A 15,696-nucleotide genomic window follows, 5' to 3' on the forward strand; every position below is an offset into this window, starting at 1 on the left:
GCGAGTTGATATTTCTCCCTCCTCAGTCCAGCCGGTCGCATCACAGATCTCACCTGCTACTCGTCGTCCCATTTCACAAGGAGGTCATTCGTTCTCAGGCCGCGCACCACGAGAGTTCCAGAGACTATTTGTAGATACATTCTCCCTTTTCTCTGTAGTGCTAACTGGCCTTGTGTTAGCATTATCTTGTCCGCTGTGTTGGTTCCATGGTAAAGTGGTTTCACTTCCACATTCACTTGTAGCCGATGGATTTTCGTTTCCAGTACTTCTTCTTCTGTAAAAGTTTGTAGAAGTCATCCGCGGAGAAGGGAGGCATCTTGCTGCTGATAGGCTGTCTATCGTCTCCAGTTACTGTCGCACAGGGTTGTGCTATTAGTAGGCCACACACATGTAATAATGAGAAGGTCTGCAAAGACAAAAGGAGTTTCAAGCAGATACGGGAGCGAAGCAGCAAAGTATCTGCACTGAATTCTGTCAGTCGGAGGAGGAGCTCAGACTGACAGAATACAGGCTTCAGACTGACTGTCCATTTTTATGTCCATGTCCAGAAGCTTCCTAACTTCTCCCAATCTTGAATAGACTCGACTAACTTCAGAATAACCATCGAGTCGTCGTCACTCACTTTAACACCAATCTAATGTCAACAGAACGTTTTCATTATGGCTTAAATCACATGTATAGTACCAATAAAAACAATCTCAGTATTTTACTTCCATTGATTTATTTCTGAAACATTCACTATCGAGTTTACAAAAGAACAGCTGATGTCACACAACGAGGGCAGAGACGACATGAAACGACACCAAAGCAGACGCGACAACAGAAAAGAGTTTCACAGATTTTAGGTTTCAGTCTTGGTCCCAAAGTGGCTCAGAGATATTCACCTGTGTGTCTCCGGCTGATAAGTTACTGGTAATGTGCTGCTACACACCTGCAGAATGTATCGAAGAAGCATCGGCATCTATAAAAAAGTTGTTTCCCTTAGATTCCAATCCTCTGACGTGAGCTGCTGTTTGACTCTGGATTGAGCCGGAAAAATAAGTTTGTAAGATTCTATGCATGAAGTTTAATTTTTCCTTGTGACCATGATGAATGCTGTTTAACCATTTATCTACAAATGTACTTTATGTCTTCTGGCGTCTCTGCCTCTGCAGGAGCTGGTGACACCGGCGGCAGCTCTGCTGGCAGGACGGTGAACGAACCTTCGCTGGAATGTTTTGAAAGTAAATTAAAAGAACTTGGGTTCGATCCATCTCATTAGCCAAACCAAGGCTACACACGAAGTAGAAGTTGGGTTCAGTGGCATCTAGTGGTGAGGGGGCAGATTGCAACTCACTCGAAACTCCTTCCCTTTCAAACTTGGTGGAGAAACCTACGGTGGCCTTAAGGTGACATAAAAATATGAAAGGACCTGTCTACAGCCAGTGTCCTGAGAGTTTGTCCACTCTGGGCTACTGTAGAAACATGGCGGACTGCGTGGAGGTCCTGATGTAGATATACAGGTTTGTTCTTATGTAACAAGATCAATGTGCCTCATGCAAGAACCGTTTCTTTCAGGTACGAACAGTTTGCAATCGTCCACCTGTCGCTCTCGCATGAGGCCCAATGATTCTCAGTTTTTGAACACATTAATATTTCTGGTGAATGAATCCTTCACACTGACCCTTTAACTTCGGCACTTACGACTGTAAGAAGAACTAGAATTTCCAATTTAAAATCCAGGCTCATAGGAATCACATGGCACACGGCTGAATGCCCGGAGGCACGGCGGCGTCTACACGTCGTAGATGTCGACGTGAGCTCCGGAGACGTAGTTGTCTTCCAGCAGCAGCTTCACCAGCTTGGTGCAGGACGCCTCGCAGGTGAGCAGCTGGCCCTGAGCGAACATGTTGGAGAAAGACTTCTTGATGTCGGGATCAGCTGTTCTGGATCGGGCCAACATCTGCATGTCTGTATCCAGAGGTCCTGGTTCAGCAGAGAGGACAGGAAATTCAGTAATCTCAGATTATTCCAGGACACCTTCAGGACTAAAGTTCTCTCCACACCTTCAGGACTAAAGTTCTCTCGACACTTTCAGGACTAAAGTTCTCCCGACACTTTCAGGACTAAAGTTCTCTCGACACCTTCAGGACTAAAGTTCTCCCGACACTTTCAGGACTAAAGTTCTCTCGACACCTTCAGGACTAAAGTTCTCCCGACACCTTCAGGACTAAAGTTCTCTCGACACCTTCAGGACTAAAGTTCTCTCGACACCTTCAGGACTAAAGTTCTCTCGACACCTTCAGGACTAAAGTTCTCTCGACACCTTCAGGACTAAAGTTCTCTCGACACCTTCAGGACTAAAGTTCTCTCGACACCTTCAGGACTAAAGTTCTCTCGACACCTTCAGGACTAAAGTTCTCTCGACACCTTCAGGACTAAAGTTCTCTCGACACCTTCAGGACTAAAGTTCTCTCGACACCTTCAGGACTAAAGTTCTCTCGACACCTTCAGGACTAAAGTTCTCTCGACACTTTCAGGACTAAAGTTCTCTCGACACTTTCAGGACTAAAGTTCTCTCGACACCTTCAGGACTAAAGTTCTCTCGACACCTTCAGGACTAAAGTTCTCTCGACACCTTCAGGACTAAAGTTCTCTCGACACCTTCAGGACTAAAGTTCTCTCGACACCTTCAGGACTAAAGTTCTCTCGACACCTTCAGGACTAAAGTTCTCTCGACACCTTCAGGACTAAAGTTCTCTCGACACCTTCAGGACTAAAGTTCTCTCGACACCTTCAGGACTAAAGTTCTCTCGACACCTTCAGGACTAAAGTTCTCTCGACACCTTCAGGACTAAAGTTCTCTCGACACCTTCAGGACTAAAGTTCTCTCGACACTTTCAGGACTAAAGTTCTCTCGACACCTTCAGGACTAAAGTTCTCTCGACACCTTCAGGACTAAAGTTCTCTCGACACCTTCAGGACTAAAGTTCTCTCGACACCTTCAGGACTAAAGTTCTCTCGACACCTTCAGGACTAAAGTTCTCTCGACACCTTCAGGACTAAAGTTCTCTCACCTGGAGAGTAGTTGAGCACCCTGACGTCCGGCTCCTCCTCGGCCAGGACCCTGAACATCATGTCCCGCGCAGCCTTGCCGGTGCAGTACAGCACCCAGGAGCGGAACGGCTGCACGGCGCACAGTGACGACAGGTTGATGACGGTGCGCCGCAGACCCGGACGCTGAGGGAACGCCTGCAGGATGCTGGCGGTGAGGCACAGGGAAGAGCTGACGTTCAGGGACAGGTAGGAGTCCACCTCGGCCATGTTGGTGAAGCTCTTGGCGTAGCGGGACACGTCACCCAGGGAGGCTGGGAGGGAGGGAGGGGTTTCATACAGAATAGTTTTTACTTCAGCTCGTCCAGTGAATGTCCTAACAGGCCCCTGGGGGCCCGAAACGTTTTACCATAAACATTCAACGGCTGGCTAGCTGTTAAAACAAGTCTTCGGTTCAGTCAAGGTATCTCCAGCTAACGTTAGCTTGCTAACCATAAGCTAAGAAAATATACACTGAGTCCTGTATCACTTTGAAGGTGCAAATTAACACTGGACCACTGATGACGGGTGTGTTAGATTGAGGGAAGGTGTGTGAACCATCAGGCCTGGACACTAGCATGTTGGGGGGCGTCTCACTCGTCTGCTCAGGAGGGAACCATGATGAGATCAAGAGCTCTAAAGGGTCAGTTGACCCAAACCAACAGAAACGTACTCATCTTGAGTTGTTATCGGTCCGTGCAAACTGTTTTATCAGTTCAGGTTCGGAGCTGTTTATCTCTCTCAGCCTCAGACTCAAAGGTCGACTCACAGAAAAATATCAAACCCCCGAAACTCAGACACATCGACACATCGGTACTTCACTGGAAGAAGAGAGTGTGAAGTGAAGTCCACACACTGTTCGGTACAGAGCAGCTCGAGGTTGATGATTCCCCCCGAGACGCCGGCATCCAAATCCGGTTTGACTTATTTAACTTAGTTTCTTGTGTAATGTTTCTGCCAGAAAAGCCTCGGAGGCAAACGAGGAGCCGTCATGTGAACCGCGACACCACGGACGGACAAAATGCGCTTGTGTTTTATTTTATCTGCAGCATGTCTGTGTATTTATACGTGTTGTGTGTATTTTCAGTTCATGTCTTGTCAATTCACAGCAACTGTTTTCTTCAGTTGCTGTGAATCCCTACGTACACATACAGTAATACACAGTGTGTATGTGTGTGTACAGAAGAAGTGTAGAAACACGTGGCTGAGTCAAAAGCACAAATGACTTCATCTGAGTTGTAGTGGAGTAGAATGTAGAGTAAAGTATTATATTAATACTACTCAAGTAAGTTCTTTAAAATCAATCTTATAATAATTCTGCAAAATCCAATTTTTAAATACCGACCAATATGGCCGACATCTATATATATATAAAGGAAAAAGTGTCATTGATTCCTAAGACGTTGTTATCAAACTGTTATGACAGAGGGATGTGACTGAGGCTTCATATCTGACAGTTTAGCCATAAACTCGATTATAAATAACTAGAAATCAAAACTCAACACAAAAATAACCAAACATATAGAACTTAATCAAAAAAATGTAAACTAAAACGATTTTTTTATTCTGTAGAATATGAGTTTTCATATGAGCAGACACTGATTTTGCCTGTGAAAGATTCATATCGACCCATTGTTATCGGCTAAACGACAAATATCGGTCGGGATCTGGACAGAAGCATCGGACCGACCTGAGCTCATTGAAGATAACAAGAGAAGTCCTGATAATCCTGAGGACGACGAGACGTTTCTCACCTGCATTGTTGAGCAGGATCACATGGTCCATGTCCGGCCTGAAGCAGCGCGCGGACGCCGCCACGACGCGCTCCAGTGCGTCGGGCTGAGCCAGGTCCGCCGGCACGACCTCCACCAGGAGGCCGCCGCCACCTGCCTCCGCGTCGGCGACGAGCTCCGCCTGCAGAGCGCGGAGCTCGTCGCCGGATCGAGCCGCCAGCACGAGCGCGGAGCTCGGCTTCAGCAGCCGCGACATCTGCCTCGCCGCGGTCCGACCGAAGCCTCTGGAGGCGCCGGTGATGACGCACAAGGCCCGGCCGAGGTCCGGGGCGCGCTCGGTGGACGACATGGTTCTGGAGCCGCAGAGAGGGACCGGTGAGAGAGAGAGAGAGAGAGTGTGTGTGTGTGTGAGAGAGAGAGAGAGAGAGTGTGTGTGTGTGTGTGTGAGAGAGAGAGAGAGAGAGAGAGAGAGTGTGTGTGAGAGAGAGAGAGAGTGTGTGTGTGTGTGTGTGTGTGTGTGAGAGAGAGAGAGTGTGTGTGTGTGTGTGTGTGTGAGAGAGAGAGAGTGTGTGTGTGTGTATGTGTGTGTGAGAGAGAGAGTGTGTGTGTGTGTGTGAGAGAGAGAGAGAGTGTGTGTGTTTGTGTGTGTGTGTTTGTGTTTGTGTGTGTGTGCGTGTGTTTTCTTCTTCTTGTATTTTCTCCTCGGTGTGTATCCACTTGTTGCCTGTCGCCATCTCCCGGTTTTGATCTAATTCGTCACTGATGGAAAAATTATATATACACATATTTATTATATATACAGATAATAATTAAGTTATATATATATATTAATTCATACTTGATATTTATATTAATATATATATAAAACTAAATTATTATCTTTAATTTTTTTTTATATATTTAAACAGACAAAAATTAAGTTGTATATATATTTAAACAGATAATAATTAAGTTGTATAGAGAATAATATATGTATATATATAAAGCCTAATATATAACAATATATAATATATTAAATACATAGTATACAATAGTATACATATATATGTATAAAACTATCATAACTATTGGTTTTAATTTGATAATATATAAATTACAGTTTGAATAAGAGGACGAAATATACTTTGAATTGTACTAATGTTCTAATGTAGCTGTGATAAAGCTCAGATGTCCCAGTTTTCCATCAGCACCTGAACGCAGCTGTGTGGCACTCATCGCCTCGTTCAACAGTTTGTTAAAAAGCAGAGACGAGTCACCTCCGACCTCCAGGACGCGTTCGATCCTCGACAGGTTGATCAAAACCCGTGACTGTAGATAAAGATGGACGACGTGACGACTCCTCTACAGTGAAGCCAAATCCTCCTGGTCGCCCCCTGGTGGCTGGCTGCAGTACAGGTCATGAACCTCAAAGGTTCCTGCAGAACGTTATTGACCAGAGGAGTTTTGCCAAATTAGCCGACTGACGTGAACAATAACAAGTGATAGCTACAACAAGCTGTTCCACTCCCGTCCACCAGGGGGCGACAATAAAGAGAGGAACAGATGACGCTCTAACAGCGTTTACCACAGAATTGTTTTCAGTCTTTGGTGGTTGCTGGGCAGAGAATCATTGCAGTTCGCTTTAATGTGAACCAGATGCAGTGCATGTCCAGGGGAGGGGAGCGCTCGACCAATCAGGCATGTTCAGCACTGCCAGGCTCCGCCCACCCCAGAGGTTCCTGTACTTCTGTCAAGTTAAACCCACCGAGAAGGAACTCTCTCCCAGGACTTTAGACCCTGATGCGTGTGGAGGAAACACACTTGGTTCCTGTCGTGGAAACAGACTGACTCTTGTGAACTTTCTGTTTCCTGTTTTATTTGGAAAAAGGCCTGTTCTTGTTTTGTCTGTTAACAGCAGAATTTCAGTCCAGTTCTGATTCTCTGTCTGTCTCACGCCTCCTCAGTGAAACCAGAAGTTTAACGTGTAATAAACATTAAACCATCACTCGTATCTACAGTAAATGAGCAGCGTTGGTAAAAAGTTCCGTTTGTAATTCAAGGTTTGTGAAAGAATCTGTGAGTCAAAACCACTGCGTCATCAAAAAAACATAAAATGTCTAATACACTTGTTATAACCACAATATTTACCAGCTTTTATTGAAGAAAATATCAATTCTGAATTGAAGTTGGTTTAATTCGACAGAAGGTAAAAGTCTGAACACATAGTTTCTTGAACAATTCCTCACGATGAGTGTTTGTATCCAGCAGCTCACTGTTACCAACTCTCACTCCGCCTTCACATCAGGGTAATGCAGAGTTTTATTTTGAAATATTCATTTAAGTAGTAAACATTCAAAACAGGAACAGAAGCGTAAATTAATGGACGATAGAGGAATGTAAGAAATTCATCACTTCTGGGACACGACACAAAATAATCGGTGATATCCAACGATATGAGCCTTTCACAGAAATACCGGTGTCTGCGTTATGTTTTGCTGATATGAACATATATATTTTACTTTAATTTTTTTACTCCAAAAATTCCATATTGGTCAGGCTCTAGAAATAAAGACAGTAATTGTTGTGGACAGGATCTCAACCAGTGTGTTTGCGTGTGGACGGATGTTGACAGATGTCGAAGGTCGATCTACATGTTTGATTCGCTGTGAGTGCGTTTATCGTTTTCAAAATCACTATCCTGTGAGATGAGCTTGTATGGCTTCTTCCTCTCCTTCTCCTCCAGCACAGAGTTTCCCATTTCCACGTCTTTGCTGCGGAGCTCGTGTCGGGACAAGAACTCCACGATGCCGGCGCCGATCGAGTCCCCCAGAACATTGGTGGTGGTGCGGAGACGGTCCCTGCATCCCCGCGGGAAAACAGAGGGAACGAAAAGGCTTGAAAAGATACTGTGTGAGTGAGGTCACTGATCAACATGTCACATGGATTTACAGAAATCCATTACAAAATCTGAAGTCTGAAAACAAGTTGTGTTTCTATTTTAAAGAAAAAAGCCGTAACAAAAAAGGGGTTAGCAAAAAAGTCTAGGGGTGTAAAGATTTTGGTTCATTATCTAACTGTGGCAGGACAAATTACAATCTCAGTAATTAATGAGAAACGCTGGTGTTAAACAGATATAGAAAATACCCCCACATGCATTTCTGGTTATGGCCACCAGGGGGGTTCAGTGAGCCCTCCGAACCAACGCAAACTGCGCCTGCGGTTATTCTGGTGTGTTAGTGTCGACGGAGATTATTTCTGATACGGAGCAAAAACACTTACTGTACATAACAAGTGACGTTGTCACCGGGTTCCAGAAAAATTAATCTAATATTAAAGTGTTCGAAGCCTGTATTCTGTGTACTGACCAGCAGAGGGCGACTCTATGAGAACATGACTCTACTTCTCACTTGATTTATAACATCAGTAAACATTTTCCAGAGGAGTTTATGGTTCAATCTCTAGTTTCAAGTCTTCTTCAATACATGATGTTCATTTTGTACATTATAATCCTCAGTTTTATACCAATGAGCTGAGCCCTGTGAAGACAGGCCACTCAGATTTGGTCCATCCCAGTGAAAGGAGGGAAGGAGGGTTTCTTCTTATTACCCCAGTTAGCTGAGTAATTTCTGGGAAGGGTATTCTAATTGAAATGATTAATTTGGGAAACCTAATTATGTTTCTATGTTAAAACTCATCGCAGAAAATATTCAATACAAAAGGGGAAGATGTGGAACGAGACTCGAGGGAGACGGAAGTGTGTCACTGGGTGGTCGTGGATCCAGAGAGGATTCACGTTCATGTTAAAGCCGCTGACAGACGCTGGTGTTTGGATGGATTTCATTCTGTATTATTTTTCACAGGTTCACGATGTTGCAGGCTACTCACAGAAACCAATCGACTGCAATGATGAGAGTGATGTCGTCAGTCGGAAGTCCAACAGAGGTGAGTACGATCACCATGGTGACCAGGCCGGCCTGAGGGATGCCAGCAGCTCCGATACTGGCTGCGGTTGCTGTAATACTTGAAGAGAAAGACACAGAAATGACGACGATTACTCCTGGGACAATTTTCGTATTGATAACAATAAGATTTGGATATTTTTTTTTATTCTTACCTTATGGTGATGATCTGACCAAAGTTCATCTCAATATTGTTGACCTGAGCGATGAAGAGGGCTGCCAGAGCTTCATACAGAGCCGTTCCGTCCATGTTGATGGTGGCGCCCACCGGCAGCACGAAACGCGTGATTCGCTTGTCAATTTTGTTGTTCTCCTCCAGACACTTGAAGGTGACGGGGAGCGTCGCTGAGCTGGGAGAGGAAAGAACCAACACAGGTGAACAAAAAAATGATGCTTTATATTCTTTAGAGGGGGAAATTATGAATAATATTTGTTTTATACAGATCAAATATTTGTAGTTTTCGACTTTCAACATGAGTTTGACTGTCAACAGGTGAAGTTCCCAAAATGACAGACTGTTTGTTTCAGGGGATGATAGTGATTGACTTGTTGAGGAGTGGTGGTGTTGGACAGGACTCACCTGGACGAGGTTCCCAGGGCGGTGACCAGAGCCTGCAGCAGCCCAGCAATGAAGATGAAGGGGTTCTGCCGGGTGATGACGAAATAAAGAGTGGGAAGAATAAGAACACCGTGGATCAGCAAGCCAATGATGACGGTGATGGTGTACATGCCCAGCTGGCCACCCATCTGTGTTAGATCATCCATCTCCACTATCTTTCCAGCTATGAGGAACAGAATACCGATAGGAGCATACCTGAGGGGAGGAGAGGAAAGGTGAGTAACAAAGGTGTGATGGTGGCATTTGTTCAACAACCTTCAACTTCCGAGGGAAGTCCTACCACATGATGATGGCAACCAGGCGCATGATCGCCTCATTGAGGCTGTCGAAGAAATCCCTCAGGAGCTGGCCCTGCTCCTTCATGTTGCCAATTATCAGACCAAAGCACATGGAGAAGACCACCAGCCCGAGGGCATTGACCCCGTTCACCTGACCCGGCACCGGGATCACTTCCTCCCGGGTGATTTCCATGACCTCCTGGGTGCCATTGGTTGAGTTGTTGAAGATGGTGTCGTTCACTGTCACCGTCACATGCACCACTCGCTTTCCATATCTGGTTTTGAACTGGAGAACGACAGAGTTTAAGGTTAAACCAGTGGAGTTGGGTGAGGATGACTCAAGTTGGGAGAAGCTTTCTGCACTTGGGCAACATTGTGAGAGGATCTTCGAAACCTCACCAAGTAGTTTTGTCGCCTAAACTTGACCAAACTGTGACTGAAAGCTGAAGCTGGAAACATTTTCTTGAAGAAAGTCTTGAAAACAAACTTCTCCAGTCTGCAAACTTCTACTGTACAGTCACTTGAATTAGGTTGGGTCGGCTAAAAATAAAACTGCAGCTGCTACCCATGGTTCCTCCAGAGCCATCCGGCTAGAATTTCCACTTGTGCACAAGAAAAGACAAAAATCTAAGAGGTAGAGTTCTCAGCCCAATCATGCTCTTCAGAGGATAAACTCTGCAAAATTAAACTTGACTCGTTGGTATGACGTTAGAGTCAATGGGGGCTATGTGCTGCTTGCCTAAAGGTTACCTGTGGTACGACTTCCTGGACACAAAGTGCTGCAGATTGTGTAAGAGTTAATCGTGGAGCTCACCTGTTGAGTGCAGGCTTGGACCAAGTTTGGTGGGAACATATTCCTGAAATGAAAAACCACAGTGATTGAAGGAAGATGTTGGCCGTTTACTGTCAAACTCTGTGAACATTATTCTTCTCACTTCCTCACTTGTTTGCCATCTACCTGATCAGATCTAAGAAGGCATCAGCGGGACTGATTTGCTCGATCTTTTGCTGCTTCCCAAACTCCGCTTTCGATCCTTTTCCAGGGTGGATGATGAGGACGATTAAGATCCCGATGAAGACTGCGATGAAGGTCGTGGTCATGTAGTAGATCACGGCTCTCATGCCCATCTTCCCTGAGGCTTTGCTGTCCAGAGCTGCCATTCCTAGTGGGCAGAGGTTGGACATGCAGTTCACATCTCAGTATTAAGACATGTTAAATCATCTTTACAAACAAGGAAGCTCTGTCCCTCCATCATCTATACCATAAATCCTTTGAGGGTCGGCTGGAAACAAAGCCAGCTGACACTGGGCGAAAGGTGGAGTAAAGACTATGGGAGGAATCTGGAAAAACCTGAAAACCCACAGTCAGTCTGCAGCTTTTGTCTGTTTTAAATTCTCCATCACTTTTTGTAAAGTTAGCACCTATGGGTCAATGTTTTGTTCATTTCTGTTGCCTCCTGAAAGGCTACGTGTTCTCTACTGCTGCTGTATGAATTCTACCTCTTCATACTTTTTCTCTGTAGCAACTAAGTTGCGTCTTACGAGTATTGTGGTGCTTAGAGCCCATTTCAAACTGATGGAAAAACATTTTTCTTCTCAGAAATAATCAATTAATAAATGAAACTGGCCATGATATAACCCCGTAGCAAATTTCCTCAAATGGAAATTTAAAGACTCCTTGAACACAACCATACAGGGAGATTCTGTACAGCCTCTCTAACAGTCTTATATATACTGTCATTTATACACGTTCAGATTTTATTAGGAAGCACAGTAAGGACATATTTAGAAGCTGATTGAGACATTTGAACTGAAGAGTCCTGGTTATGTCTTTTTAATGAAAGATACTCTATGAATCACATGGTGGAATGAAAGCGTAGAACTGGCAGAGGGCACTGCCTTGAAGAATGAGTGACTCTATGTTGCACTGCTGTGAACTGTGGGAACAGACCGGTGCAGTTAGAGGCCACGAATGATGAAGCAACCTGAATCTCTTCATCACTACCCAGGGGGCGAGGCCGGCCTGTCTCTACTGACATGTAACAGCCATTCTTCTAAGTTTTTACATGTTAATTCACCTATTTATAAAATACAGACCTTTGTGTCTCTAAAATGTCCCCAGTTACCAAGTTACCATCGGTCCATGCGCCTCATGCAGCTGAGGAGGACGTGAAACCGAACAAAAATGTTCCGGATGTACCGTATGACATAATGTGTTACAGGTGTTGTACCTGTAATAAGACTGGAGACCAGTAGGGGCAGAACCAGCATCTGAAGCATTCTCATCAGCAGCTCTCCAGGGAAGGAGAAGTACTTCACTTCTCGATAGGTCATCTTGTAGGGGCGCAGGGCGAATCCCAGGATGATACCTGCAGACAGTGCAACAGGGTGAGTCGGTTTACAACGTCTATGTGTGTCCAGGCTGCAACGACAAAGACGCCGATCCAACGACGTCATATGTTTTCCATGGAGCGTGCAGAGGAAGATGCTCACCTACAACAACTGCCGCAACTGTGAAGAGCACGAAAGCGTTCTTCTTGAGGAAAGCCTTGATGTCCTCTTTAGAGATCTCCTCCACTTTCCTCTTTGCCTTCATGGTGCGTATGTGAATACCTTCCCTGAAACGCTGCATCCTGCAGGACATCGACATATACAAGTCCATTAGTGACGATGGAATCTGAGTAAACTCGAGAAACGAGAAACTTTTAAGTGGTTTGTGCAACAGCCTTTTATGTGAAACTGTATGACATAAGATTGTGTAACATTATGCAGACGACACTGTACTCTACGTTCACTGGAAGTCTTACTTGCCAAAGTAGTCGCACATCATTCACTCACTAGAAACGCTTTAATTAAAAGGCTCTGCATCAATTAAAACATATTTTGTAGTCATGGTGATAGTTTTGGTTTCATTTGCCCAGAGTTTGAAATATTTGCCTCAGAGAGTTTCAGTTTTTTCCACATGTAATAAGATAAGATGAGATAAGACAAGACTTCACTTGTTACAGCAGCAAGAGTCAAAGGTATCAGGGAAGAGGTAGAAATATGAACAAAATATACAATAGAAAAAAAAGAAAAGCCTATAAAAATACTATAAAAAGCTATATAGATTTTCTAGAGAGTGCAATATTGCCTTGTGACAGAAGGTTAAAAATGTGCAGTGGTTGGATTGAATGCAAAGCAATGTAATTTTTACGAAAGAAATTCCATTCACAGCTGGAGGTGGAGGCAGAATCTCTAACCTGGAACAATAAAACCAAAACTACGTACAGATCCATTTCTTTTGTGATTTAGGTAAACTGATCCTTTAATATCAACACTTCTTGCGTTTTGTATTTACTTTCTCTGAGCGAACACACTCACTTTTAGATGAATCCAGTTTAGTAAAACTTTGTCTCATCCGTCGTCCGGTGCAGTTAAAACAACTACATCTACATCTCTGTTACATCTACAGAACAAAAGGACAGGTTCTGTCATCACGTACCTCTTTGAGCTGGTGGTTGCTCTTCAGTAAACTCTGATGACGGTCGAGCTGACGGGCCTGAGGTGGAGCAGCCGAGCTGAGTCGCAGGAGGAGGAGCAGGTGTTTGGTCGGATTCAGGAGGTCGGAGCGACTGGGAGATGGAAAGTGAAGAGCTCTCTCTCCTGCACCTACACTGTAATTGGAAAAGAAAGGAGGGGAGACATCCAGAAGAGAGACGGAGAGGAGGGAGGGGAGCGAGACTGAGAGGACAAATTAGAAAATGGTTTTCCCATAATAACACTGTTAGCCCTGTGACACAGTTCCAGGTGAAACCCAGATGCATGAAAAACTTCTAGGAGAGTTGGAATGATAATCATCATAAAATGATCTTCTTGGGGAAGGAAACATCTAAGATTAGATCTTCTTCTCTTCTCATTCTCTCCTGGTTTATTTTTCCTCATCTGTTTGTTTTCCTTTGTATTTTTTTTTTTGACACTTTCTTTGTTTCCTGGAGTCTGAACGTTGTAGATTCACAGATTTGTTTCTGGCATTAAACAATAACGAAGCCGAACTGATACGCATCGCCTCACTGGGGAAGTGTTATAGTTTAAGGTAATTCCACAGAGTGAGGGACACGCGCCACAATTAGCTGACAAAAGTAGAACTTGTGCTGTGACCTTACCGTGTGGAAACATATTCCCCTGCGCTGTGGAATAGAATAAGGGAAGAATATCCCTCAAACCAGGTCACGTAGCCTTTTACAAACACTATTCCCCGGTCACTCGGATGAATGAAATATACCTGTAGACGTCTGATAGCGAAACAAACGATCTTAGAAGTGCAGACTTCTGCCGATTTTTAGACTTAGGTCTTTAGAGCCTTTGGTTTATTTCTCAATCTGCCTGTTTACATCCAAAAATTTGATGAGCTGTGATGAGCTAAAGGTTTTACAACCCCTATAACCTCATCTCATTACATTACATTACATTGTCCAAAGTGATTTACAATAAGTGCGTCAACCATGAAGAAATGACCTAAAGTTCTCCATTTTAGAATTTTTTGCAGGAGTGGGTTGTCACTGTGATGTTGGCAGCGAAGGACGGCTGGTCGTCCAGTGTCCCTCCGTGCAGTCTGAGCGGGAGTCACCTGGGTTTCAGATTGTGGAAAGAACTAAATGAGTTGGGTGTCATCTGCATAGCTATGGTTGGAAAAGCCATGCGAGTGAATAACGGAGCTCTAATGACCTGGTGTACAGAGAGAAGAGGATTGGGCCCAGGACGGAGCCCTGAGGGACCCCAGTAGTGAGGTCACAGGGTTCAGACACAGATCTGAGATCAAATCTGTTTGACGCCCACGTTCTAATTCAGTGATAACATGGCACACTGGTGTTACAGGAAGTATGTGGATGCTCTGTTGCAACACTCCTTCCTCCAGCACTGGAAAGAGGAAATTAAACATTCAATGCGAAGGAAAGCATGAATGCAATGACCTGAGCTCCTCTTCAGTCTCTGTAATGTTTTTAATTGTAGCGTTAAATGACTTCAGAGCCACGGGGCATATAGATGTTTTGTCCTATTAATGGGAAACATGAGGGTGAAATTCGTTTTTTCAAATTTTAACAAAGCGAGAAACTGATTTCACCAACATTACCTCATGAGGTTTACTGAGGTCGTTCAGATTCTACTCCTCATAATGTGTCGTAAGCTGCTGATGTTGTCAGTCTGTGCTTTATTTAAAAAAATCTTCAGTCCCTGGAGCTAATTTCCAACCTTTTTGTTTCATCCCACTGGATGCTACAGTTGTTAAGTGTGATAATCTTACAAATTACCAGACATCACTACTTGTGTCATCACTGAAACACAAAAGTTCTTCTGACCTCTACTGGCTTCACATGTATGTGGGGGGATTCCACAGTAGTAACAGGTCATGGATTTACAACTACATTAAAGAGGTTATGTCGACCTGTTGTATCAGATCTGTACCTCACTATGTAAAGAGCCTTGAGATAATATATGTTGTGATTTGGCACAATACTAATAAATTTGAATTGAATTTAAATTGAATTGACGCTGTGGGTATTATAAAGGCAAATAACAGTATCTTTAACTCTATATGTAGATGTTTTGTATGGAATTAATTAAACAAATAATTACATAAATATTTGGGTGTTGCCCAGAAGAATATCCTTCTTTGGACGTAAAACTTGCACAAAATACAAATTTACCTTTATTTGAATCAAAACAACATGAGAAGAATTACAACAGTTTAAAGACTTTAATTATTTAGTGTCTCTGGGACACACTCGGGAAGTTCCCTCCTGTTCGCTAGATCCTGGCCACAAGTTAACCAGAGCGAAGCAACAGCCGGATCAGTCTTTGTTGACTCTGACACATATTTACCAAAGGTGGCCTGTATTGGTTTTGTGATTTTAGGCCATATTACATACGAATCAGATTACACCTTGCTGAGATCACCGCATTTTGGGAGCCCCCCAAAAAATCCCACATTTCATTTGGGATATTTAAGATAAGATAAGATAAGATTTACCTTTATTCGTCCCACAATGGGGACATTTGGGCATTACAGCAGCAAA

The 15,696-nt window shown here is 43.9% G+C and overlaps 2 protein-coding genes and 1 long non-coding RNA gene across 5 annotated transcripts; 1 reads left to right on the forward strand and 2 right to left on the reverse strand.

Moving 5' to 3' along the window:
- Nucleotides 1-713: 713 nt before the first annotated feature.
- On the reverse strand, nucleotides 714-5,236 carry spra (sepiapterin reductase a). The gene is made up of 3 exons (XM_035607256.2): nucleotides 4,827-5,236; nucleotides 3,057-3,347; nucleotides 714-1,965 (listed from the first exon to the last, which is right to left on the reverse strand). Exons 1-3 carry the CDS (start codon nucleotides 5,152-5,154, stop codon nucleotides 1,775-1,777), a joined length of 810 nt encoding a protein of 269 aa, XP_035463149.2. The 5' UTR covers nucleotides 5,155-5,236; the 3' UTR covers nucleotides 714-1,774.
- Nucleotides 5,043-15,161, forward strand: LOC118284509. 3 transcript variants are annotated; one of them, XR_007030249.1, is made up of 8 exons: nucleotides 5,043-5,180; nucleotides 7,528-7,694; nucleotides 8,645-8,726; nucleotides 9,063-9,118; nucleotides 9,272-9,577; nucleotides 12,062-12,237; nucleotides 12,857-12,934; nucleotides 13,095-15,161. It is a non-coding gene; the product is annotated as an uncharacterized LOC118284509 (long non-coding RNA). The 3 variants fall into 3 exon arrangements; XR_007030248.1 differs by lacking the exon at nucleotides 12,857-12,934; XR_004784890.2 differs by lacking the exons at nucleotides 12,062-12,237; nucleotides 12,857-12,934.
- LOC118284504 (excitatory amino acid transporter 1) lies at nucleotides 6,958-13,260 on the reverse strand. The gene is made up of 10 exons (XM_035607250.2): nucleotides 13,125-13,260; nucleotides 12,134-12,273; nucleotides 11,872-12,009; nucleotides 10,599-10,803; nucleotides 10,455-10,497; nucleotides 9,643-9,926; nucleotides 9,324-9,557; nucleotides 8,899-9,093; nucleotides 8,670-8,804; nucleotides 6,958-7,642 (listed from the first exon to the last, which is right to left on the reverse strand). Exons 2-10 carry the CDS (start codon nucleotides 12,270-12,272, stop codon nucleotides 7,432-7,434), a joined length of 1,584 nt encoding a protein of 527 aa, XP_035463143.1. The 5' UTR covers nucleotide 12,273; nucleotides 13,125-13,260; the 3' UTR covers nucleotides 6,958-7,431.
- Nucleotides 15,162-15,696: the final 535 nt, after the last annotated feature.

The sequence above is a fragment of the Scophthalmus maximus genome, chromosome 20 (assembly GCF_022379125.1).
Source record: "Scophthalmus maximus strain ysfricsl-2021 chromosome 20, ASM2237912v1, whole genome shotgun sequence".
Taxonomy (NCBI): domain Eukaryota; kingdom Metazoa; phylum Chordata; class Actinopteri; order Pleuronectiformes; family Scophthalmidae; genus Scophthalmus; species Scophthalmus maximus.